We start from the raw sequence: 27500 nt of genomic DNA on the forward strand, positions 1-27500 counted from the left end.
TGTAGTAGTTATATTTTTGTACATAGGATCAGTATTATAGTAGTTATATTCTTGTACATAGGAGCAGTATTATAGTAGTTTAATACTGCCCCTATGTACAAGAATATAACTACTATAATACTGCTCCTATGTACAAGAATATAACTACTATAATACTGATCCTATGTACAAAAATATAACTACTACAACACTGCCCCTATGTACAAGAATATAACTACTATAATACTGCTCCTATGTACAAGAATATAACTAGTATAATACTGCCCCTATGTACAAGAATATAACTACTATAATACTGCCCCTATGTACAAGAATATTAGTAGTTATATTCTTGTACAGAGGAGCAGTATTATAGTAGTTTTATTCTTGTACATAGAGGGCAGTACTATAGTAGTTATATTCTTGTACATAGGGGCAGTATTATAGTAGTTATATTCTTGTACATAGGGGCAGTATTATAGTAGTTATATTCTTGTACATAGGGGCGGTATTATAGTAGCTATATTCTTATACATAGGAGCAGTATTATAGTAGTTATATTCCTGTACATAGGGGCAGTGTTATAGTAGCTATATTCTTGTTACACCAGTATCTCATTGAGGTATTTCTTTATGGTGACTATCTTGTGTTTCAGGTGTGGGATGCAGTGGACTCTGGTAAATCTTTATGTACAGTCTCCTGCCACCGGGCTGCAGTACGAGATGCACAGTGGTCACTCTGCGGAAGGAAAATACTTACTGGGGGCTTTGACGCTTTCTTGCATTTAACAGATGTAGAAACAGGTTAGTTACCGTAAATTTTAATGTGACAATCGATTAGAATGTTTCTTGGTTTCTCTATATGTTTTCATGGTGTTGAGGTAAATATCTTCCTCTTTCTCAGAGAATCCTCCATGTATCACCTTGCAGGGTTTATGAATATAATACTAAACGCAGTAATCACTGACACGCAACAGAAGGTGTTCAGGAATATAACCTTTCAATGACGCAGTCAGTGATTGCAGTATCGGTGGTCACTTGTTACTTTTCACCCACGGTTCTTGGTGCCTCAGAGTCATTTATGGCCCATTGTCCTTTTTAATATAACACCAAGGCATTTAGCTCTGTGACGTTACTGTGATTTCTACTTGACTGTGATCTCATCTGATTTTGTGCACACAATTACTTTCCCCATTTCGGCGTCTCGCTTTACTGCGTGGCGGCACTGTTAGGCTAATTACTAAGTCAGGTGCAGTTGTTACATGCTGTCAGTATAATACCGGGTGTGAAAACATGAGAGGACAGCTCCACCAGCGATACTGATGTACGCTGCAGAAAAATACATTTCATACACAGCAATGCACAGTGATCGTGTCAGTGGCATTGGAAGTGCACAATACCAAATATATGCCATATATAGAAAAAAACAAACAAATCTGATCTACGCGAGTGTTTAATTTACCCAATATTCCTCAATCTGTGATTTCTGATCAGATCTGCATCTCGGCTATGGATTACACCGCACTGTCCCCACTTCCAGAACCACAGTGGATGAAATGTCACTGTATCCTATATAAACTGCCGTATTTTTTGCTTTCATCCCCTTTGGCGATACAGACCAGTTATTAACCAGACATTAGCTATTCATGGACATTTAGCAATGCATCTGTGCTCATTCGGGTTTTAATATTAAACTCCCCTATGCACTATTAAAGGTAAAGCTGTGACATAAAAGTTCTTCATTTACCAACTGTATTGTGCTAAATTCTGAATACTGCACATACAACCCAATTTCATTGCCCCTCCTGTAGTCCCGGAATCTCCAGATCTAGGCAAAGAGCTTCTTCTCCAGTTTGTGTAGCTCCTGTGCTAAGCCATCCCCTTTTCTGTCTCAATTGATACTGTGTTCTGGCTTAGAAATTAAGCTTGGCCCAAAAAAACAATCTGTCATCATTTTCTGTCACGCCTGGTGTGAAAAAAAATATGGAAGGAGGCTGGCTTGGTTAATGAGTTTAGCCACATTGTGGTGGTGACACGATGAAGGAGGCTGGTCCTGGCTCATTTGGTTATCTATACTAGCCTCCTTCTCAGTCTTTACATCAGCCTTAGGGAAAGAAATGGTTTGCTCAACTGGAAATGATATGTGCCCAAAAGAATGAGCTTAGGCTGAGAAATATAAGGCCGGGGTCACACTGGCGAGGAATACGGACGAGTGAGAGGCGTTAAAAGCACGCATTACACACGGACCAATGATTCTCTATGGGGCAGCTCCCAACAGCCGTATAATTCTCGCCTGTATTCTACGGTCCGTGCCAATCGCAGCATGCTGCGATTGTCAGCGTACTATGCCCGTAGTACGCCAATGCAAGTCCATGGGTGCGCAAAAAATACGCATTACTCACGGACCACACATGTGACTTGCGAGAAATAGCACCCAGTGTCCGAATCAAATCACTTGTCAAATCATTCCCCAACCCGACATGAAATGACACAGGGTTTACATACAGTAAACCATTTCATTTCATGTTTTTTTTTTTGTATGTCTTTCATTAGTAATTAGATGAGGGTTGATGTGTAAAATTTGGGAGGTGTAGGTGTTAATTTAAGGGGTTAATTCGTTGTAAAAAAATGTGTGCGCTCCCGCATTGACAAATTACCGCGGGAGCGCATGTCCTCACTATATCTGAAACTGAACCTATCAAAGACTGAACTCCTTGTGTTTCCTCCCGCTACTAATGTACCTACACCCGACATTGCCATTTCCGTCTGTGGTTCCATTATTACTCCCCAGCAACATGCCCGCTGTCTTGGGGTCATACTTGATTCCGAGCTTTCCTTTGCCCCCCACATTCGATCACTGGCTCGCTCTTGTCATCTGCACCTCAAAAACATTTCTAGAATTCGACCTTTTCTTACTTTTGACTCTGCAAAAACTCTTACTGTTTCTCTTATTCATTCTCGTCTCGACTATTGTAATTCTCTTCTAATCGGTCTCCCTCTTACAAAACTCTCCCCTCTCCAATCTGTCTTGAATGCTGCAGCCAGGATCATATTCCTCACCAATCGTTACACCGATGCCTCTACCTTGTGCCAGTCATTACACTGGCTACCCATCCACTCCAGAATTCAGTATAAACTTATTACCCTCACCCACAAAGCCCTCCATGGCTCAGCACCACCCTACATCTCCTCCCTTGTTTCAGTATACCACCCTACCCGCGCCCTCCGTTCTGCTGATGACCTGAGGTTAGTATCCTCAATAGTCAGAACCTCCCACTCCCGTCTCCAAGACTTTACACGTGCCGCGCCAATTCTTTGGAATGCACTTCCCAGGTCAATACGATTAGTCCCCAGTCCCCACAATTTTAAGCGTGTCCTGAAAACGCATTTATTCAGACTGGCCTATCGCCTCAACACATTAACCTAACCTATCCCTGTGTGGCAGAGCCAAAAATTTTACCATAACCAGGTTCCCAGCATCATGTTCCCACATGCTTTATGCATCCATTAGCCCTCTGTGTCTGTACTGTTACACACTTAACATTATGGCTGGTCCATACAATCAGGGCAACTGTTACCACCCACCTTTCGTGTCTACCTCTTTCCTCATAGACTGTAAGCTTGCGAGCAGGGCCCTCACTCCTCTTGGTATTTGTTATAATCTACTGTATGTGATTATTGTTATGCTGTAATGTCTATTGTCTGTACAAATCCCCTCTGAAATGTAAAGTGCTGCGGAATATGTCGGCGCTATAAAAATAAAAATTTATTATTATTATTATAAGTGAATGAACTGCAGAGAGCTGGGACCAATGTAACAAGGCCTACCATAAGTAACACACTACGCCACCATGGACTCAGATCCTGCAGTGCCAGACGTGTCCCACTGCTTAAGCCTGTACATGTCCGGGCCCGTCTGAAGTTTGCTAGAGAGCATTTAGATGATCCAGAGGAGTTTTGGGAGAATGTCCTATGGTCTGATGAAACCAAACTGGAACTGTTTGGTAGAAACACAACTTGTCGTGTTTGGAGGAAAAAGAATACTGAGTTGCATCCATCAAGCACCATACCTACTGTAAAGCATGGTGGTGGAAACATCATGCTTTGGGGCTGTTTCTCTGCAAAGGGGCCAGGACGACTGATCCGGGTACATGAAAGAATGAATGGGGCCATGTATCGTGAGATTTTGAGTGCAAACCTCCTTCCATCAGCAAGGGCATTGAAGATGAAACGTGGCTGGGTCTTTCAACATGACAATGATCCAAAGCACACCGCCAGGGCAACGAAGGAGTGGCTTCGTAAGAAGCATTTCAAGGTCCTGGAGTGGCCTAGCCAGTCTCCAGATCTCAACCCTATAGAAAACCTTTGGAGGGAGTTGAAAGTCCGTGTTGCCAAGCGAAAAGCCAAAAACATCACTGCTCTAGAGGAGATCTGCATGGAGGAATGGGCCAACATACCAACAACAGTGTGTGGCAACCTTGTGAAGACTTACAGAAAACGTTTGACCTCTGTCATTGCCAACAAAGGATATATCACAAAGTATTGAGATGAAATTTTGTTTCTGACCAAATACTTATTTTCCACCATAATATGCAAATAAAATGAAAAAAAAACAGACAATGTGATTTTCTGGATTTTTTTTTCTCAGTTTGTCTCCCATAGTTGAGGTCTACCTATGATGTAAATTACAGACGCCTCTCATCTTTTTAAGTGGTGGAACTTGCACTATTGCTGACTGACTAAATACTTTTTTGCCCCACTGTATATATAGATAGTGTATTCTATGTGTCTATATCTATTCTTTCGTTTGTGTTATAAACCCTGTCATAGGGCTCCATTATATGTCCATTTTGCAAGCCGGCGAGAAAGTCTCAGCATACGGATTACATACGGATGCTTACATGCGCAAAATACGTGACCACACCTTGCTTACGGATGACATACGGATCACTATTTAGAGGTCATTCATCCTCGTGTTACGCCTGTAAACTACGGACCGTATTTTGCGTCGGTTAGTGTGACCCCCGGCCTAAGAGTCACTTCGGCACGGAAAAAAATGCAAGAAAGGTTTATTTCTCAAATAGTGTTTAGTACTCTCCTGACAATGGAATAGATAAATATCCAATGTTTCGGCCCTGCTGGCCTTTGTCAAGCTTTATCTGAATGGAACCAATGTTGGTGCGTATATGGGGTTCTTAGTGCATGGGGCTCAACTTTCTTGCATTTTTTCAGTGCCAAAGTGACTTTTTTTTTTTTTTTTAATCCAAGTCTGGAGTCTGATGTGATGAGGTCACACAGACCCATGATGAGCTCACTCTAGTGGTGTCTTATGTGATGATATCACATTTACCCATGATGAGCTCCCGCTAGTGGTGTCTCATGTGTTGATGTCATATGGACTCATAATAAGCTTCCTCTAGTGGTGTCTGATGTGGTGATATCACATTTACCCATGATAAGCTCCCTCTAGTGGTGTCTTGTGATGATGTCACATGGATTCATGATAAGCTCCCTCTACTGGTGTCTAATGTGAAGATATCACATTTACCCATGATAAGCTCCCTCTAGAGGTGTCTCATGTGTTGATGTCACATGGACTCATGATAAGCTCCCTCTAGTGGTGTCTCATGTGGTCATATCACATTTACCCATGATGAGCTCCCTCTAGTGCTGTCTCGTGATGATGTCACATGGACTCATAATAAGCTCCCTCTAGTGCTGTCTCGTGATGATATCACATGGACTCATAATAAGCTTCCTCTAGTGATGTCTGATGTGATGATATCACATTTACACATGATGAGCTCCCTCTAGTGCTGTCTCGTGATGATATCACATGGACTCATAGACTCATAATAAGCTCCCTCTAGTGGTGTCTGATGTGGTGATATAATAATGATAATAATAATAATAATAATAATAATAATAATAATCTTTATTTATATAGCGCCAACATATTCCGCAGCGCTTTACAGTTTAACAGTTTCAAAACACAAGTCATAATTAACAACTTTAACAATACAGTAATTAAAGTAAAATAAGACGACCCTGCTCGTGAGAGCTTACAATCTACAATGAGGTGGGGGAGATACAAAGTGCAAGTGTGTATTTACAATGATGGTCCAGCCATCTTGAGGGAGTAAGGGATGGATGGAGATCGTGAATGGGCTACACACGCACACTTACGCATAGAATGACTCTGATTAGTGAACGTGATAGACCGCTCTGAACAAATGTGTTTTGAGGGAGCGCCTAAAACTATGCAAAGGTGGATAGTCCTAATTTCTTGGAGTACAGCATTCCAGAGGATTGGCACAGCGCAGGAAAAATCTTGGAGTCGGGAGTGGGAGGTGCGAATTAGTGCAGAGGTTAGTCGAAAGTCTTTTGCAGAGTGCAGCGGTCGGCTAGGCCGATAGACAGAAATGAGGGAGGAGATGTAGGGGGGTGCTGCACTGTGGAGAGCTTTGTGGGAGAGAACAAGTACTTTGAATTGGTCCCTATAATGAATGGGCAGCCAATGTAAGGACTGGCGAAGAGCGGACGCGTCCGAGTACCGATTAGCCAGGTAGATGACCCTGGCTGCTGCATTAAGTATGGACTGGAGAGGGGAAAGTCGAGTAGCGGGGAGGCCAATAAATAGAGCATTGCAGTAATCCAGGCAGGAGTGGATCAATGCTAGTGAGGGTTTTTGTTTCCATTGTGAGTAAAGGGCGAATTCTGGAGATGTTCTTTAGGTGTAGGCGGCAAGATCGGGCAAGACATTGTATATGGGATGTTAAGGAGAGGTTTGTGTCAAACATAACACCCAGACAGCGTGCCTGCTGCCGGGGTGTTGTTATGGTGCCACCCACGGAGAGGGAAATGTCAGATTTAGGGAGGTTAGTAGATGGCGGGAGCAGAAGAAGTTCAGTTTTGGAGAGGTTGAGTTTCAGATAGAGAGCGGACATGACGTTGGAGACTGCGGACAGACAGTCACTGGCGTTCTGTAGTACAGCGGGGGTAAGGTCGGAGGATGACGTATATAGTTGTATATCAGCAGCATAAAGATGGTACTGAAAGCCTAATCTGCTCATGGTCTGTCCAATTGGGGCCGTGTAGAGAGAGAAGAGAAGGGGGCCAAGGACTGAGCCCTGAGGTACCCCGACAGCGAGAGGAAGAGGAGATGACGTGGAGCCAGCGAACTAAACACTGAAGGAGCGATTAGAGAGATAGGAAGAGAACCAGGAGAGAGCATTGTCCTTAATGCCTTGTGACTGGAGCCTATGGAGTAGTAGACGGTGGTCAACAGTGTCGAAAGCTGCAGAAAGGTCGAGAAGATTGAGCAGAGAGTGATCACCGTTACACTTTGCTGTGAGAAGGTCTTTGGTCACTTTGATGAGTGCAGTTTCAGTCGAATGTAGGGGTCAGAAGCCGGACTGTGAAGGGTCTAGGAGGGAGTGAGTGGAGAGGTAACGGGTAAGGCGGCAGTAGACTAGGCGCTCCAAGAGTTTAGAGATGAAGGGGAGATTGGAGACTGTCTGTAGTTGTTTGTGCAGGATGGGTCGAGAGCAGGTTTCTTTAATAATGGAGTAATTATAGAGTGTTTGAAGGAGGATGGGAAAATGCCTGAGGAGAGGGAGAGATTAAAGATTGTAGTTAGGTGAGTTGTGATGACTGGAGAGAGAGACTGGAGGAGATGTGAGGGAATGGGGTCGGTAGCGCATGTAGTTGGGCGAGAAGAAGAGAGGAGTCTGGAGACTACTTCTTCTGTGATGGGATCAAATGTGGAAAGTGAGCCAGGGGAGATGCAGGAAGGGATGTGAGTCACAGTACTTGGTGGTTGGGATCGGATTTCCTGACGGATGTTATCTATTTTCTCTATAACATGGGAGGCCAGGTCATTTGCACAAATGTTTGATCACATGGACCCATGATGAGCTCCCTCTAATGGTGGCTACAAGCTACTAGGGTTTCATTGTTGGCTCTGTTTATGCAGGAGATTTGGAGCAATGTATAGGATGTAAATCTGATGTTGGAAGCAGTTAATAAAATTGCCAGGAAGGCGGATTGTGACATCAGAACATGTCACTGCGAACACAAGCTGTAATTAGGCTCGAATGCCGTTGTAAATTACAGTGGGCGCCGAGTCATACACCATCGTTTATACGGCGTAGTCTTCCTCGGCTGTCAGACGTTTTGCCAAAGGTTTTGTTAATAAACTTTTTGTATCGAACTGCGCTCTCATAATTCCATACATAATTACATCTCAAGCTGCGTCGGCATGGTAACGGTGCCCCCCCCCCCCTTTCTTTAATATCACAATGCAATTTTCCTTGGGGAAATTAAGTGAGTCCATTCACACGTTTAGTTTTATACATTAAAACTCGGGATTGAATGCAATTTGCTCTTAATTTGATGCATGGATGAAAAAAACAATAAAAAACCCTGAATTCATACACTTACTATTGTAATAATGGGTTAATTAAAGAAGTCGTTAAGTTATTTAGTCATTTGCACTTTTTTTGTTTAAGGGAAGGACCTGTTCACTGCCAAGAATGACTGCAGGATTAGCGCTGTCCGGTTTCACCCATGTGACTCTAATCTGTTTCTATGCGGAGGTTTTTCTCCTGTGATAGTGGCCTATGACGTACGGGTTGGTAAGGTAAGTTATTCATTAATTGCTACCCTGTTTCTGGCATTGGGTCCACTTTATTGGGTGCTGCAAGTCTGCAAACTTTTTACCATATTTATGTATACCGTGGCACAGCTGAAGTGGTGCACAAAAAAGGTTCCCACACCAGAGTAATATATAAATACATTTTTGGCACCCAACTTGAAATAGTAGAAAAATTTTATTCGCAGTCACAATAGACGTTTCGGTCAATACACTATTACCTTCTTCAATATACCGACTGCTCTTGTAATGTAAGAATGTGCAGCCTCAGCATGAGAAATATCATTGGAAAACCAGGATTCCATGAATAAATTGCATGGGATCCTATTGAGTCCTGTAGTAAAATATACAGAATCTCATGTCATATATGGCGTTGGTCACTGACGTCAGTTTACCATTTATGTATATGTGGAGGATGGCCAAACCAGACCACGTATGCACTAAGGCGTATCTATATTTTCCTTGGTTTTTATCACCCTGTAGTGGCTTGCAAATGTAAACCTGTGTGTCCCTTTTTTTTTCTTTCGGTAACCATATAGTGGCTTTGCAACCCGGACTCAGAAGTCTGAATATCGGTGCGGTCGGTGGTGGATAGTGGTGTCTCCTGCCACTGGGGAATGCGGCGTCCACCGCTTGTTCACGGGCCCATTCTTACATTACAAGAGCAGTCGGTATATTGAAGAAGGTCATAGTGTATTGACCGAAACGTCTATTGTGACTGCGAATAAAATTCTTGTACTATTTCAAGTTGAGTGCCAAAAATTTATTTATAACCAAACTTTTTACCAGCGCTACAGTTTTTGTGCCCTCTGTCCAAGTATCTGCATTATTAAGATATATATGGGAAAAATAAAGTCTGTGCGCCCTTATAGTATCTGCATTTTTTTTATGCATCATAAACCTTGGTTCAACCTTTTTTTTTTTTTTTCCCGTTTCCCTTTAAATGTAAAAGTAGATCCATTTTCTTCCGCTTTGTTAGAACTTATTTCAGTATCAGTCTATGCAAGAAAAAAAAAGCACAATGAAATAAAAGGGTCGACAAAGGCGCGCTCCTCTGTGCAATATATGTAAATTGGTAAACTGTAACTTCAGAGGCGTCGTCATAGTAACTTCTGCTAAGGCTACTTTCACACATCAGGTTTTCGGCGTCAGGCGCGATCCGGCGTCGTGCCGGAGCGCCGGATCCGGCAAATATTTCGTAAAACCGGATGTGACGGATCCGTTTTTCTGCCGGATCCATCTTGTTCTTGACAGACAAAACCGGATCCGTCTCATCCGGTTAATCCGGTTTTTGTTCCGTTTTTTGACGGATTACGCCAGATCCGGTTTTTAAAATTGACCCTTGTGGCCTTCCGAACGGGATTGGCTACTGAAAAACTATATATAGCGTGTTCCTACAGCCCTTCTTTGACAGGTTGTAGAGGAGAAAGTGCAGGTTGGAGAGAAGAGCAAGTTACTGGCGAAGATGGATGTTGTGATTGGAAATATTTTGAAGAATTTGGCGGATTTTACAGCGGAGGCGAATCGTTTGAGGGTGATTGTTCTGAAGAAGGAGAGAGCGAGACAGCAGCGCATCAGGCATCGTAGACGACGTTTGTGGATCCACCCCATCACAGCCAAGAGAATGACGCGTGGGGTCTATTCTACACTATGCATGGACCTTAGACGAAACCCGGATAAAGTTTTTGGATATGTTCGGATGAAAATGGAAATTTTGATTACTTGGTGGAGCGCATTGCACACCTCATAAGAAAAGCAGACACCTATTGCCGCTTCTCTGTTTCACCCACAGAGCGTCTGATGGTGACTTTAAGGTAAGCCACATTTATTGGATGTGCTCGCATCAGAGCACACTTTCACTGCAATCTTGTTGGTGGTAGTTTGTATCTCCAAGTGTTATAGCTGACTTTTGGTATGTAATGCTGTGATTTAAAACTAATTTATTGTTTTTTAATTCCCCACAGATTTCTTGCAACTGGAGAATCTCTTTCGTCACTGCATTTCCAGTACAGACTCGGGATTTCCACCATATCTGGAATAGTGAAGTACACATGCCGTGCACTGTGGGACTCCTTAGCTGAAGAGTTTTTACCAGAGCCCACAACAGAGAGGTGGATTGAAATTGCTGACAAGTTTCAACAGATATGTCAGTTTCCCAACTGCTTGGGCGCTGTGGACGGGAAACATATCCGCATTGTAAAGCCAGCCGGATCGGGATCGGAATATTTCAATTGTCCTCATGGCCATCGCTGACGCGGAATACAAATTTATTGCTGTTGATATTGGGGCCTATGGCCGCTCCAATGACTCTCAAGTTTTCAAACTGTCTGCCATGGGGCGTAAACTGTATGGAAACACCTTCCAGTTCCCACCCCCTAGACCGCTGCCGCAAACATCTGGTCCACCTATGCCATTTGTCTGTGTAGGGGATGAAGCCTTCCAGCTGTCAGAACACCTTTTGAAACCGTACTCTAGCAGAGGATTGACAAGAACAAAACGCATTTTTAATTACCGCCTCACAAGTGCAAGAAGAATGGTTGAATGTACCTTTGGTATTCTGACAGCCAAATGGCGGGTCCTATTGACTGCGATCAACCTCAAGACAGAAACTGTGGACGAGGTAATCAAAGCTTGCGTGGTACTCCACAATTTTGTTATCTGCAAGGAACCCATTTCCATTGAGGACACCTCTGAAGAAACCACCTTGCAAGATTACCATGACATTACCACTAGAAGTTCTGTGACGGTTTCAGTAATGAGGGACAATTTTGCACTATACTTTGTCACCTCAAGGCAGAGTACACTGGCAGGATGACAGAGTGTGAAAGATTTGTGCCCTTAACCAAAATTGTGTACCTTCTGTACCAACAGTATATACCTTTGCCAACCAAAGTTGGCTATCTTGTCATGGTCTTACTATTTTTAGCTTTAGGCCACAGGTGTGTACCTGGTTGTGTTTTATGCAAAGTATTTCACCTTGTAACAAAAGTTGTGTACATTGTTAGGAAATCACCAACAATAAACACAACTTTTTAGGTGAAATACTTTGCTTCAAACACAACCAGGAACACAACTGTGGCAAAAAGGTAAAATTTACCTACAGTTATATACCTGGTTTTGAATACCTTTTTACCTTTGAAATACCCTGTATTTAACCTTTTTTTTAAACATAGTTCGCCGCAGAAAGAAATGACAGACAACCAGTGTAAAACGATAATTTAACTTTTATTTAAAATATTTTTTTTTTTGTAAAATGTTTTTAAAGTTTAAAAAACTTTTTTAATAAATGTTTGAAACCAACCAAATGGGCATTTTTATTACAACAAAAAACATTATAACTCGGTGTAGTGTGGGGTGGAAATAGTGCTGGAGGGGCTGCGGGACACTTCGACACTGGGAGTGTGGAGAGAGGACTGGGATCGTGGTGGGGAAGGAACAGTTAGAGGTGAAGATGTGGAAAAAGCTACAGAATGGGTGGACATGTGGGAGGCAGAAGAGGTGGTGGAGTGGAGGGTTGGGCAGGGACTGTAGGAGCAGATGATGTTGATGGCAAGTTGTATGGGGAAGGAGTTTGGTACGGGGAAGGAGTTTGGTACGGGGCAGGTTGCTGGTACTGGGGAGGTTGCTGGTACTGGGGAGGTTGCTGGTACTGGGGAGGTTGCTGGTACTGGGGAGGTTGCTGGTACTGGGGAGGTTGCTGGTACTGGGGAGGTTGCTGGTACTGGGGAGGTGGCTGGTATGTAATAGGAGGGGGAGGATGGAAAGTGGCTGGAGGGGGTGCAGGTGGAGGAACTACTGTGGTGGGAGGAGGTTGGGAGGTAACGTGCTGGAGAGCACCGTGGCATGAATGCATTACATGCATCTGCTGGGTAGGAGAGAGCGTTTCCATGCGCTCCACAACAGACCTGAAAAAGGTGTGGTTTGGCGAAGATCTTGCTTCTGAATGCATGGTTTGCAGAAGTGTCTTCACCTCCAGAATGCTGGAGTTGATCTGCTGAAAGCCTGTGGAGATTTGCTCTGACAAGACTTTTAGACAGTTCTGGAAAGATGCATTCAGATGCAAGAACTCTGGTGCATAAGTCTTTTCCTGACCCCTCTGCCGCTGCCGCCCAGTACCCGCAGGTGTACTAGAGGTGGCAGGGGCAGAAGGGTGGGGTAAAGGGAAATCGATCTCCTCACCAGCAGCTTCATGTAATGTAGGCGGCCACGATGCTCCTGTGCTGGTGGATGGGACAGATGGGTCGCATGTGTGGGAAGGCTGGGAAGGTGCAGATGTACCGGGGCGGTCGAAGTGTCCCTCGGTGCCGGTCTCCTCAGGGATCGCCTCAGAAGGGTCCAATCGTGCAGGCTCCCGAGTGCTGCTCACCGTGCTGTGGAATAAAGAGAAAAAAAAACAATTAAAATACTGACATGGTATGGCCCTGGCTGAAAAAAAAAAGTTACATCTAAACATTTTTTTTCACATGTGGTGTGTAATATTTACCTTCTGGTGACCATTGTTTCCCGGAGGAACGACAGGGCTTGTGCGTACTTGTACTTGCTCCTGCGTCCTCCAGATCCACTCGGGGCCCGCATCTCTTTATTGAACTCCTTCTTGAAAAGATCCCTCACAGACCGCCACCGCTTCACAATTCTGTCCCCTGAAACGAGAAAGGAGTGGTTAGTATACAACATCAGTGTTTCCCAAACTCCAGTCCTCATGGTCCCCAGGGGTCATGTTTTCAGGATTTCCATAGTAAATGGAAATCCTGAACACATGATCCGTGGGGACCACGAGGACTGGAGTTCGGGAAACACTGGTTTACATCAAGCAACCGGTACTGTATATACTTACGCTCTTTAATCTGGGCCCGAGCATCGAGGTCCTCCCAGCGGTCCACAAGGAGTGAACAGATTTCCTCCCAGAGTCGTCGCTGGGTAACGATCAGGTCAGCATGGCGGCGGTCAGCCATATTCCATAGCGGCTCCCTTTCTCTGACGAGATCGATGAGGTGGCCCACATCAATCCCTCCATCCTCACTGTCAGAGTCGGGAGCACGCTGTGAAGGCTGTTAAAGAAAAAGACAAAAATAACATAATTTGCCTCCACAAAAGAAATGAAATAAAAAGTGCAAAAAAACAAAGCAAAAATATTTATACTTACACGCTGGTGACCGCCGCGTTGCTGTCGCCGACGACCCTGGGAGGCACTGCGAGGACCTCTTGGCCGAGCACCAGATTGGGAAGACTAGAGAAGAAAACAAAAAATGTTATGTCTTTGGATGTAGGCATTTGTTTGTTGTGTGTGGTCTGCAGAACATTGTTTTCTATGTGTTGTGTGTAGTGTGATGTTGTGTTTCTGCATTTGATGCAAAAAACTTACCAATTGTGAGCCTACTCGGGGTGTCTGTCCACCCCTTCCTTCTTCTTCTGGGAGCTCCTCTTCATCTTGTGATTCCTGTTTTGAAATAAAAGGCAATGAATAGACATATATTACAGAGATTATGGATTTTGGAAATAAAAACTTACCGTCAAACGCTGACGATGCGAGGGAGGGCTCCCAGAAGAAGATGTGCTGTCTTCCTGCTGGCCAGACTCCATGCCTGTGGGTGGTGGTACTGCTGCTGCCAGTGCTTCCAGTGCTGCCACTGTTGCTGCTGCTGCATCTCTTGGGCGGCTGTTGAATAAAGAGAAACAAAGGGGCAATGAATATCTTGATATTCCATGGCCCTAGTTTGGAGGAATGGGGGATTTGATAATTACCGTCTCTCATCTGCTGCTGGACTCCCCTCCCGTTGTTCAGCATGCTGCTCCATTTGGGGTGGTGGTGGTGCTGCTGCTGTGGTCTCCTGCCTTCTCCTGCGCCTGGTTGCTGTCTTGGGTGGCATGTTGGGTGTGGCTGAGGGTCCCACTGTCATGCATTTATATATGTGTCTTGTGGGCAGAGCTACTGAGCATGCTAAGACCAAAAAAAACGGATCTGGCCGCCGCCGGATCCGGCGCATTGCGGCGCTCATAGGCTTTCATTGTTTGAAAAAGCCGGACACGCCGGATCCAGCGTGTCCGGCTTTTTCGCCGGAGGCAAAAAAAAAGTTACAGTAGCCGTTTTTTCCAGACGCCGGATCGCGACACATTGCCGGATCCGGCGAATACCGGATGAAACGCATGGCCATCCGGCGAGATCCGGCGCAAATGCAAGTCAATGGGGGGGAAACCGGATCCGGCATTGCATTTCGCCGGATCCGGTTTTTGTCAAAAGCGCCGGATCGCGCCCGACTGCGAAAACCTGATGTGTGAAAGAGGCCTAATGAATGCATTTTTATTTATTTTTTTCACTTTTCCCCCCCCCCCAGTTTTTTCTCTTTGTATCTTCTTGATTCAGGGACGGCTGCGAATTGTATTCAAAATCCGATGTGGCAGGAGAAATAATGTTTCATTCTAGGGTTCGGGTGAGCTGAGATTGTGACAAGTCCCAGTAGTTACGTAGGGCTACCGTATAGTCCCTCAATGACCGATGCGGAACTAAAGGCAACAAGCACTGGCTCAGATGTCACTATTTGGGTCTGTTTTGAGTCCTGACATTAAAATAGGAGTTTGGTTTACGGACTTAAATTCTTTTAGCGGTCTCTTCTTAGGTCTGAAATTAATGTAGCCATCTGGTCCGGGGTCATGGCCTTAATGTACAATAGACAACCCTTGCCATGTATCCATACCCAAATGTCATACATTTGTAGTTGGGAAGCCATCATCCCTGAGCCACAAGAGGGAGGACTTATCTGTGCTCTGTACACTTTTTGTTCTTATTTGTTCCTTTTTGCTGTAATGTTTCTTAAGTTTTTTTAGTCTTCCTCTGTGTTATCCCATACCTGATCATGGACGCTATTACCTCTTTTAAAGGTTCACATTAGCAATTCCACGCTAAATGCCCCTCAACCGCTCATCCCTCCATAATTGTCAACGTGATGGATCCTCCACGAGCCACATGCCAGTTGTGTGGTGAACGTGCACAAGCATTTCATGATGAGAGGCACGGAATATTTGGCCATGGTCCTGAGCTGAATTATACTGGGCAGGAATAATCCTGATTAATTACCGTGGACGTGACACTAATTACCATCAAGTTGGCTTGACAAACCCAGATAAAGTCCTGGCTGAGGTCTCGCTTGTTCCGGTGATGATAGGGACTGTATTTATTTGTCATCAGTGTTTGCTTTTTTGATAATTTGCAAAAGAAACACCCTTTCATGTAAGTCATGTTAGATTGGGAAACACTGGGCTCCCCCGGACTGAGGGCTGTGGCAGGAACCGTCCGAGTCCACCTGCGTTACAATCTATTCCTATTTATAGCAACATATCATATTCCGGGGTTGAATCACATTAAAAAATGTGCGTTAGTAGCCGAGCCACATTGTATAGAGACACTAGAGAAGGCAACGTGTGTAGCAAAGGTTACATAGTGGCGTGATGACCCGTATCTTCGCGTGACTCCGTGTCCCCACCATTCTTGGACCATTCTTGGACTAATGGGTTGAATGCCTCCATCTCATCCATCTTATCACTTTGCTGAAGGGGACAATCTTGCAGAGAATCAGACCGACATAAGATGGGGCTCCATCTGTGTGATTACCATGAAGTGTATATATTTGGCCATGTCTGGCGAGCCCACATCCTTTATAATTAAGTCACTAAACTGGATTCCTCATAGACTTTTGACTTTGTTACTACTGTGTGCCAGGTACATCCAAGCGGCGGTAGTCTGTCCCCCCACAAATATCTAGAAGGGACTGTGCATTTAGGAACGTGCCCTGATGAGTTGTCTCATTTTTGCTCTGCTGAGCGGCTGCATTGGCCATAATGTTCCAACCATGTAGCTTCCAATCAATCTCAAGTGGAAGAGAAAGGAGCCCAAACTTTACGTTATTTTATAGATTACACCACTGTTCAGAGGGGAGTAGACCACCCATGCATTGACATTAGTGGATAACCCATAGACTAGCACAATTACTACACAAAGTCAGCCCTGTTATGGATACCGCGCCAATGTCGTCTGCTTAATTCCACTTCTCCTACGGTGATAATAGAAGAAATTTCAATAACCAAGGTCTGGTGTCACATAATCCCTACAATACCAAAAATTTGCGCAGTTGCCTGTGACATGCATGAGGCTGCACCGAGCGCAGTCTGCAGCTTTAATCTCTAGCATCTTGCTCAAAATTTGGGCCCATCCGGATTATGGACAGGAGTTGGATAGAGGTAGAATATGAGGAGATACTGTAGAAGGGCATTATATTAGTGGTGGGTGGGGATGATTTAGTGTTAGCTTAAATAAGTGGTGGGATCCGCATCTATCACACACCTGTGCCATATATATGTGAGATTTGGAATACCCCTTCAAGTGACCTACCATATGCATAAACTAAAAGCTCCTTTGATTGCCGCAGCAAATGTAGATTTTTTTAATACTCCCCCAGTGAGGAGATTGCAGGGAAAGGAGTTAGGTTTCATGTTTATCACCATGATAACCCTTCCTGTTCTGTCCTGTAAAATATATATGGGTGTGTGTATATATGTATGTGTATATATATATATATATATATATATATATATATATATATATATATATGTATGTATATATATATATATATATATATCACACACACACACACACACAGGTTGGACAAAATAATGGAAACACCTGGAAACATCAACAAAAGTTAAATATGGCGTAGGTCCACCTTTTGCGGCGATTAGAGCCTCGATTCTGTCCTGTAAAATATATATGTGTGTGTATATATATATATATATATATATATATATATATATATATATATATATATATATATATATATTAGTGTATGTATATATGTGTGTGTGTGTATATATATATATATATATATATATATATATATATATATATATATATATCTAGTGAGGAAGAGAAAAGGAAAACCAATGTGTTATTCTTCACAGAGCATCTCCGAGCCTGGCACACCGCCCTGTGCAAGCAATATCAACACACAACCAAGTCTGATACCAATAATAGCCGGCAGATTAGAGTCAGAAACCATAAAGACGACGAATGCAGCTCACTTACCATCACTCTGTACAACAGTGGCACCGTCCTGGTGCAAGGGACTGAGGACAATCTGGGGCAATTTGAAGACAGGTTCCCTCATATTAAACTCCAGGCTCAATCCCACAAAGAACAACAAACCCCAGCCACCTCTGATGTCCATACGCCTACAGAGTCCTCCAGAGACACCACTGCCCCCAATGCTTCACACCCCTCACCCCAGACCCTCAGAGACTGTTTATCTCAATTAGAAAGAGAATTTGTACAATTTAAGGAAGAACATCTGAGAAACACTGGTGACAGAAATGCTAATGACCACATAGTTACTGAGATAAGCAAACTGAAATGTGAATACAGGTCATCCCTGCAGCAAATACGAGCCGCAATGTGTGAACTGCAGGAAGAAAATTCCAGGCTGAGACAGGAGATAGAAAGGCTGAAAGCACCAACACCTGGACATCTGAGCCAGGAGGGGGCCATGGAAATGAGGAGTGGAGAGGACATGACCTCCACTGGCCAGGAGGCTGAGAGGCCAAACAACCCCAATATGGAGGAACCGGAGTCTAATCAAAGTGAGCCAGAAACAAGACCCATAGAAGAGAAAAGAGAACCTGTTACCAGCATAATCTCCAGCACAGTCCCCCATCAGCAGCCACATCCCCCACCAACATCACAAAGTCCTGACACCGTCCTCATAATGGACTCAAATGGGAAATACCTGAATACAAGGCGGCTATTCCCAGGAAAAAGGGTCAAAAAAATCCGCTGTGCAACTATTGAGCAGGTGACAGCGGTCATCAATAATCCACGGTTTTCCAACCCAATCCATATCATTATACACACCGGCACAAACAATCTGCCAGACCAGCACCAGCAGATCTCAGGACAACTGGCCCAACTAGCAAAGACGGCACAACTAAGATTCCCAGACAGCAAAATCATTGTCATCTCTGCTCCCAAGAAAGGACATATCCAACCACACCATCCAGAACATCAATATGGACCTAACAGAAAGAATGAAATCTGTTCCAGGAGTGATTCTAGCCCAACACCCCTCCATAAATCACCATCACCTCTATGACAGTAAGCACCTGAACAAATCAGGGGTCAGCCTTCTGGCCAAAGAGCTGAAGGACATTGTACTAAACAGAGACCACCCTAGGCCTGGAGCCAACACCAACCAGAATCCCATGAAAAGACCCCCGACAATAAGAAGGAAAGAAACAACAATTATATCAAAGGAAGCTGAAAACATACACCCTCACCCAAAATTGGACCATCAGAGGAGGAGACCACCATGGAGGAGTTCACCGACCTCACAGAGAGACATGCGAAACAGAGGCATACAGAGCAGAGACATACAGAGCAGAGATTTGGAGGAGATAAAGACTCTACTCAACACAGTGTGCAGGAAACTAATGTGACTGGACGGAAACAACACCATTAATAAACCAGTCAGAGATCCGGTGTGTCCTACACAGCCATACTCATTACAAGGTATATACACCCAAGAGATATAGAAAAAAAAAAAATGACCTCACTTACAATCAGCACCTGGAATATTCAGGGTCTCAACACCTCGGCCTTTGGATGTAAAACAAATGACCCTGACTTTATACAAAGACTGAGAAATATAGACATTCAGATCCTCCTGGAAACATGGACCAGAGCCGAAGACGAATCTCTGGTGCCCATCGGATACAGGGAAATCTCTGTCCCTGCCCTGAAAAATAAAAACATCAAACAGGGCCGGAGCTCAGGAGGAATACTGATCTGGCATAAAGAGGAGCTCCACCAGTACATCAAACCGGTGAAGAGAGGAGGCAGCCACATATGGATCAGGATCAGCAGCTCCATCCTCACCTCTCAGTCTGATGTCTATCTCTGCGCCAACTACCACCACCAGAGTCACCCTACTTCAATCCAGACTGCTTCGAGATCTTACAAAGAGAAGCCGCCCACTATCAGGGCCTGGGCAAAGTTCTCATCTTTGGAGACCTCAATGCAAGAACAGGGAGAGAAAACGACTTCCTGACCACAGATGGAAACATCTACATATTTGGAGCAGAGAATAACGGCCAAGACTCAGTAGTCACAGAGAGAAACAGCTATGACAGTACAGTCAACAAAAGTGGTAAAAAGCTCCTGAATGTATGCAGAAGTTTAGGACTTCATATTCTTAATGGACGAACCAAAGGAGACACCTTAGGGAGGTGCACACTAAACTCCCATGTAGGGAGGAGTGTAGTAGATTATGCCATTACAGATATGAACCTGGCAAATATCAGCGCCTTCATTGTCTCCCCACAAACGCACCTGTCAGACCACAACCAACTTCTTCTGTACCTGAAATCTACAGAGAAACCATCCACTCAAAAGCCACAGCAGAGTGGCCTCTTCACCCGGCCTCCATCCTATAAATGGCACAAAACGTCGGCATTAAAGTATAAAGAGGTTTCCAGCAGACCTGAAATACAGCGGATGCTCCACCACTTCTACAACTACGAGTACCAGCCTAACCCAAAGGGAGTGAGTCAAGCTGCAAAAGACCTCAACAATATATTCTATGCAATGGCCAGACTGTCCGACCTTAAAAAAGTCAACTACAAGAGACCAAAAGAAAAACAGATCAATGGATGGTTTGACAGAGAATGTAAAGCCGTACGGAAGACCCTGAGAACAGCCTCAAACAAGAAACACAGAGACCCCAACCACCCGGGTCTGAGGGAAGCCTATAAAACCATCCTCAGGAGGAAGAAGCAGGGTTACATCTCCACCAAACTTAACCAACTCCAAGACGCCCTCCAAGACAACCCCTTCTGGGAACTATGGAACCACATGGGCACAAAAGACATGAAAAACAACATCCATATCCAAAATGGCAACATCTGGCTCCAGTACTTCAGAGACCTCTATAAAGACATTCCAAAGGAAGAACTAAGCCAAGAACAGGAAAACATAATGGCAAAACTAAAAGCAATGGAGCAAAAAGTAAAAAATTTCCAAAACCCCGTGGATGCACCTATTACATTACAGGAAGTAGCAGAGAGAATCTCTTCCATAAGATGTAGAAAAGCCGGTGGCCTGGATGGAATCCTACCAGAAATGCTGAAGTACAGCCCACCAGAATTACAGGCCGCAATGGTTAAACTCTTCAATATTGTGCTAAGTGCCGGCTACTTCCCTCCTACCTGGAATCAAGGCCTCATCACACCCATCCACAAGAATGGGGACAGGTATGACCCAGCCAACTACAGAGGAATATGTGTCAGCAGCAACCTGGGAAAACTGTTCAACAGCATCCTGAACAAGAGGATCCTCAGTTTCCTCACCGAGCACAACGTCCTCAGCAAGAGCCAAGCAGGCTTCATGCCAAACCACCGCACTACTGACCACATCTACACCCTGCACAGCCTCATTCAGAGCCACGTCCACAATACAAAGAACGGGAAGATATACGCCTGATTTGTGGACTTTAAAAAGGCCTTTGATTCGGTCTGGCACCCAGGCTTATTCCTGAAACTGCTGGAGAGCGGAATAGGAGGAAAGACCTATGATGTTATCAAAAGCTCCTACACCGAGAACCTCTGCAGTGTGAGTGTGAACGGCAGAAGAACGACTTATTTCCAGCAGAGCCGGGGAGTCAGACAAGGCTGCAGCCTAAGCCCAACGCTCTTCAACATTTACATCAACGAGCTGGCTACCGCTCTGGAATCTTCCACAGCATCAGGTCTCACCCTCCACAACGCGCAGGTGAAATTCCTGCTGTATGCAGATGACTTGCTGCTTCTGTCACCAACCGAGAAAGGCCTCCAAGACAACCTGAAAATCTTAGAGAAATTCAGCTCCACCTGTGCTCTTCCGGTCAACCTAAAGAAAACCAACATCATGGTGTTCCAGAAGAGAAAGAGAAAATCAGACCAGCACCCTTCATTTATCCTCAACAACTGTGCCCTTACAGGAACGGACAAATATACCTATCTGGGCCTAGAGATTCACCGATCAGGGAGCTTCAAACAAGCCATAGAGACCCTGAAAGACAAGGCATGCAAAATCTTCTATGCCATCCGAAGGAAACTCTACCATCTAAAGCCACCAGTGAGGGTCTGGTTAAAAATCTTCGACTCTATCATCGCCCCAATCCTCCTGTATGGCAGCGAAGTCTGGGGTCCTCACACCTACCCAGACTGGTCAAGGTGGGATTCAAGCCCAACAGAAATATTCCACCTGGAATTCTGCAAGCACCTTCTCCAAATCCATCGGAGCACCTCCAACAGTGCTTGCCGGGCCGAGCTGGGCAGATTCCCTCTACACCTAACGGTTCTAAAGAGGGCACTGTCATTCTGGGCTCACCTACGTAGGAGCAATCCAAGCTCCCATCACCATAAAGCCCTGACCCATGTAGGGGAAACAGAAAAACCAGGACCCTCGGAACAGCTCACCCAAACCCAACCTGACCAGAAAACCAATCACAACAACCTGACAAAAGCCGGTATCAGGAAGATGGTAGACGAAGGCCAGGAGAGGTACGTGACTGGAAGAACGACATCATCAGCTCACAGAAACTGACCATGTACCAGAGTCTACAGAGAGACTACAGACTGGCTCCATACCTGGAGAAACTCCCGGACCCCAAAGACCGCAAGATCCTGAGCTGGTATAGACTCAGTGCCCACAGTCTGGCCATCGAATCCGGCTGACACAGGCAGAGCTACAAGCCCAGGGAGGAAAGACTATGCCAACACTGTGACCAGGAGGCCCTGGAGGATGAGACCCACTTCCTGCTACACTGCTCCAAGTACTCAGCAGTGAGGGACACTCACTTCAGGAGACTCTCACATCTCTTCCCGGATTTCACCACCATGAAGGAGGAAGAGAAAACATACATGCTGCTGGGGGAAGAAGAGAGAGCAGTGGAGATAGCAGCGCAATATGTGAGCGAATGCCATAGACTGCGAGAAAGAGAACTATGATATGCCATGGACTTCTATGGCCCCCACCCTGGATAGCCCCAATCCCCCATCCACCTTCCCTATGCCATGGACTTCTATAGCCTCATCCTGGATCTGCCCCCATGTCCCCATCCACCTTCCCTATGCCATGGACTTCTATAGCCCCATCCTGGATCTGCCCCATCCACCTTTCCTACAGCCCCTTCCCAACATCCCTACAGTCCCTATCCCTATTCCCTTCTGTACACCTGCTTTGGCAAAACTAATGTGTATTTAGTCCTGCCAATAAAGCTTCTTTTGAATCTTTGAATCTTTATATATATATATATATATATATATATATATATATATATATATATATATATATATATATATATATACACACACAGGGGTTGGACAAAATAATGGAAACACCTAGAAACATCAAACATCAACAAAAATTAGTTTAATATGGAGTTGGTCCACCTTTTGCGGCGATTACAGCCTCAATTCTCCGAGGTGTGGATTCATACAAGGTGTGAATTGTTTCCAAAGGGATTTTAGCCCATTCTTCAGTTAAAACACCCTCCAGTTCTTTGAGCGACAATGGCGGCGGAAATCGCCGTCTAACTTGAATCTCTAAAATCGACCATAAATGCTCAATAATGTTGAGGTCTGGGGATTGTTGGGGCCAGATGAGATGCTCAGCTTCATTACAATGTTCCTTGTGCCATGCTTTAACGATTCTAGCTGTATGAATTGGTGCATTATCATCCTGAAAGATGGCGTTCCCCTCCTGGAACAGTGCTTGAACCATAGGATGCACTTGGTCGCCCAAAATGCCTAAATAATCGCGGCTGTTAATTCTTCTATGAAGAGATATCATTGGCCCGGCGGATCTCCACGAAATAGCACCCCAGATCATCACAGAACCTCCACCATGTTTTACTGTTGGGAGAAGGCAGTCTGGATGGAATGCTTCTTTCAGCTGTCTCCAAACGTACACTCGTCCGGAGGTCGGAAAGAGAGTAAACGATGATTCGTCTGAGAATATCACATGTTTCCACTGCTCGAGGGACCAATTCTGGAGGTTTCTACACCACTCTAAACGCTTGGAAACATTTGTCATTGAGAGCAGCGGTTTTCTAATTGCAGCTCTTCCGTGGAATCCAGATTTGTGCAGCTCCCGATGAACAGTTTTCGTGGAAACTGTGTTCTGTAGGTGTTCATTGAGCTCAGCAGTGATTTTCGGAGCCGTGGTCTTGCGATCCTCTCTCACAATTCGCTTTAGAGTCCGACGGTCTCTCTCAGTCAACTTCGACTTTCGGCCGGACCTGTGCTTTGCTGCGGACGTTTTTCCTTCTCTTTCAAACGCAGTCATTACTTTGGAGACAGTACCTCTTGACACGCCAAGCATTCGGGCACTTTCTGTTACACTAGCGCCTGCCATACGAGCACCAACAATTTGGCCTCTTTGAAAATCCGAGAGGTCTGCCATTGGTATCAGGTTCTCATCAATGTTCTTACAATTCTGCAAAACAAACAGTTAATTTACATACACATATCACATAACATTAATAATCAACCACAAAATTTTACCATCTGTCACGGTTTGCATGTTTCTAACATGTACGAAGATTATGATGCCAAAACGTTAGGTGTTTCCATTATTTTGTCCAACGCCTGTATATACACATATACACACAGGGTGGGCTATTTATATGGGTACACTTAAAAATAAAATGGGAATGGTTGGTGATATCAACTTCCTGTTTGTGGAACATTAGTATATGGGAGGGGGGAAACTTTTCAAGATGGGTGGTGACCATGGTGGCCATTTTGATGTTGGCCATTTTGGATCCAATTTTATTTTTTCAAATGGGAAGAGGGTCATGTGACACATCAAACTTATTGAGAATTTCACAAGAAAACAATGGTCTGCTTGGTTTTAACGTAACTTTATTCTTTCATGAGTTATTTACAAGTTTATGACCTCTTATAAAATGTATACAAAGTGCTGCCCATTGTGTTGGATTGTCAATGCAACCCTCTTCTCCCACTCTTGACACACTGATAGCAACACTGCAGAAGAAATGCTTGTCTAAGGGGGTCAGATTCCTAGTAGGAATGCTCGGGCCTGACACCCATAATGTGGTGGTGCACCATCTTGCTGGAAAAACTCGCGGAACGTGCCATCTTCAGTGCATGAAGAGGGCAACACATTATCATGTAGCAATTTCAGATATCCAGTGTCATTGAGGTTTCCACTGATGAAGAATGACCCCACTATCTTTGTACCCCATATACCATACCATCAATTATGGGTGTCAGGTCCGAGCATTCCTACATGAACAGTTTCCTGTAAAGTGGATTGGTCGTCGTGGGCATGTTGAATGGCCACCAAGGTCTCCCGATCTGACCCTCTTAGACTTTTATCTTTGGGGTCATCTGAAGGCAATTGTCTATGCTGTGAAGATACGAGATGTGCAGCATCTGAAACAACGGATACAGGAAGCCTGTGCTAGCATTTCTTCTGTGGTGTTGCTATCAGTGTGACAAGGGATAAGGGTCCATCTTCCCACAACTTCCACCACCCACTTTTACTCGGGTGATTAACTGTGTAAGGGGTCCCCAGTGGTCATGTGATTGCTGTGGCCTCTTCTATGTTTATGTTGGGTCGTGTGCCTGCACGCCATCTTACTTGTAATCGTGGTGAAGGGTGTTGTAGCTTGGTCTTCTACGATCAGCTCATTTGTGAGGTTGCCCAAAGTCAACCCCCCACAACTTACAATGTACAGGGATGAAATTTATGGGGAATCTGCAGCAAATGTGGGTGCAGACTTTGCAGCCAACCTCAAGATTTCTTCTGTCTCTACAGCGCCATAGTTCATTTGCCAGGTGCATAACTGTAGGGATACTGATGACATATAAGCGCCAGGTGTCAGGGTCACCAAAAAGCCTCTCTACCAGGGCAAGTGGAGCAGCCAGGTCCTGTGCCCTTCACTACGCCTGTGCCAGGGCCGCCCATGTATGATTCATATAGGAAGACTGATGTATTTATCACCCATTAATAATACAATGCAGAAATAATCCTCAGCAAAAAAAAAAAAATCCCGGTTGACAAAGGCGAGAACCGAATCCTCAGTTTCCATAGTAACCATTTGTGCACATTAGGGCCAAGTGCTATCAAATCCTCTACCATTGGGGTGAGAATGTGTGCAGTAATTGTTTGTGCTCGAGAGCCTACAGTAAACCCCTCTGAGCAGCCATTTTTGACCTTATTATCTCCTGCACTCCGGTCTCTCACTGTAATTACATTTGCCATTAAAATCTACCAAACAAGGTAACGGGAGTTAATGCCCCGCTCGTCACTTCTACAAGACGTCTGCAAAATGTCCTGAAAGCATCGGGAGCTTGACGACAATTTGCTTGCCAGTCCTCGCATGACTTCATAAATATCAAAAGACTGACTGTCACTTCCAAACAGAAATCAGTTGCTTACTAAGAGTAGCCATCTCCATATACAACCAAACAAAGTAGCACTCTATGGGAAGGTAGGATCCTCCTGTAATTGCCAGAGAGATGTAGACTTTAGTCTGAGAGGATTCACATTAGGCAGGTCCCAGCAACGAGATTCGCCTTATCATGGTTTCCGGGTACACATGAATTGGCCAATTTATGTGCTAGGTATTCTCAATTTTTCATATTTTCTAGTGCAGTAATACAATTAAAATTTTCATATTTCATGTTTGCTTGCTATAGCGCTACAGAGTGCTATTTTATTTGTTTGGTTGTATTTGGAGATGGCTACTCTTAGTAAGCAACTGTTCACACCTGATTTCTGTTTGGATGTGACGTCAGTCTTTTGATATTTGCATGCATCAGCTCTCTGACTGAGCACTCTGCCCCTCAGTCTCAGACATTTTTAATCACAGCAGGATCCTAACAACCCATAGAGATATAGACTTTAGTCTAAAGGCCTCGTCACACATACAGATGCACCAGCGATCCCGACAACGATACGACCTTGTCAGGATCGCTGGTGCATCGCTACATGATCGCTGGTGAGCTGCCAAACAGGCAGCTTCACCAGCGATCAGCACCAGTGAAGGACGCTGGTCTCTAAGGTAAATATCGGGTTACTAAGCGGCGCGCATCACTTAGTTACCCGATATGTACCTTAGAAACCTGCGTGCTCGTGCTGGGAGCTGCCAGCACGCAGGTTTCGAAGGTACACATTGGGTAACTAAGTGACGCGCGCCGCTTAGTAACCCGATATTTACCTTAGAGACCAGTGCCTGCTTAGAGCGCTGTGAGCCTGATTTTTGGCTCCCGCTGCCACATGCAGCGATGCGCGCTGGCCAGTGGGAGACCAGCGATCAAAAAACGGCCCAGGCCGATCGAGCACGATCAGCGATACCCGGCGGGGGGGCTGGTCGCTGATCTCCGTCACACACAGCGATCTCACTGGCGTGATCGCTGTGGCGTCACAAAATCAGCGATTTCGCTAGCGAGATCGCTGTGTGTGATGGGTCCTTAAGAGTGGATTCACATTAGGCAGGTCCCAGCAACTAAAATCGCCTTATCACAACTGCCGGGTACACATGAATTGGCCAATTAATGTGCTAGGTATTCTTAATTTTTCATATTTCTTGTGCAGTAATGCAATAAAATTTAAACATTTCATGTTTGCATGCTATAGCGCAGACCTGGGCAAAGTGCGGCCCGCTGGCCACATCCGGCCCTTTGGCTGTCTCAGTTCAGCCCCGCGGACCGAGACAGCCATTGGGCTGGAAACCTGAGGTCCGTGGGATGAACCGTGCCCACCCGCTCGCTGTCTCCTGCAGTCAGCACTTCCTCCACCAATCAGCTTGTGAAACAACTGA

The 27500-nt window shown here is 44.8% G+C and overlaps 1 protein-coding gene across 3 annotated transcripts in view; it reads left to right on the forward strand.

Moving 5' to 3' along the window:
- WDR25 (WD repeat domain 25) overlaps positions 1–27500 on the forward strand; it is a 155874-nt gene that overhangs the window by 86097 nt on the left and 42277 nt on the right. For all 3 annotated transcript variants that reach the window (XM_073577976.1, XM_073577978.1, XM_073577977.1), the window contains exons 3-4: positions 635–782; positions 8489–8619. In XM_073577976.1, the coding sequence (XP_073434077.1) occupies positions 635–782; positions 8489–8619 (279 nt within the window). The remainder of the gene's footprint in view (positions 1–634; positions 783–8488; positions 8620–27500) is intronic.

The sequence above is a fragment of the Dendrobates tinctorius genome, unplaced genomic scaffold (assembly GCF_039654945.1).
Source record: "Dendrobates tinctorius isolate UK_male_01 unplaced genomic scaffold, ASM3965494v1 ptg000058l, whole genome shotgun sequence".
Classification (NCBI taxonomy): Eukaryota; Metazoa; Chordata; class Amphibia; order Anura; family Dendrobatidae; genus Dendrobates; species Dendrobates tinctorius.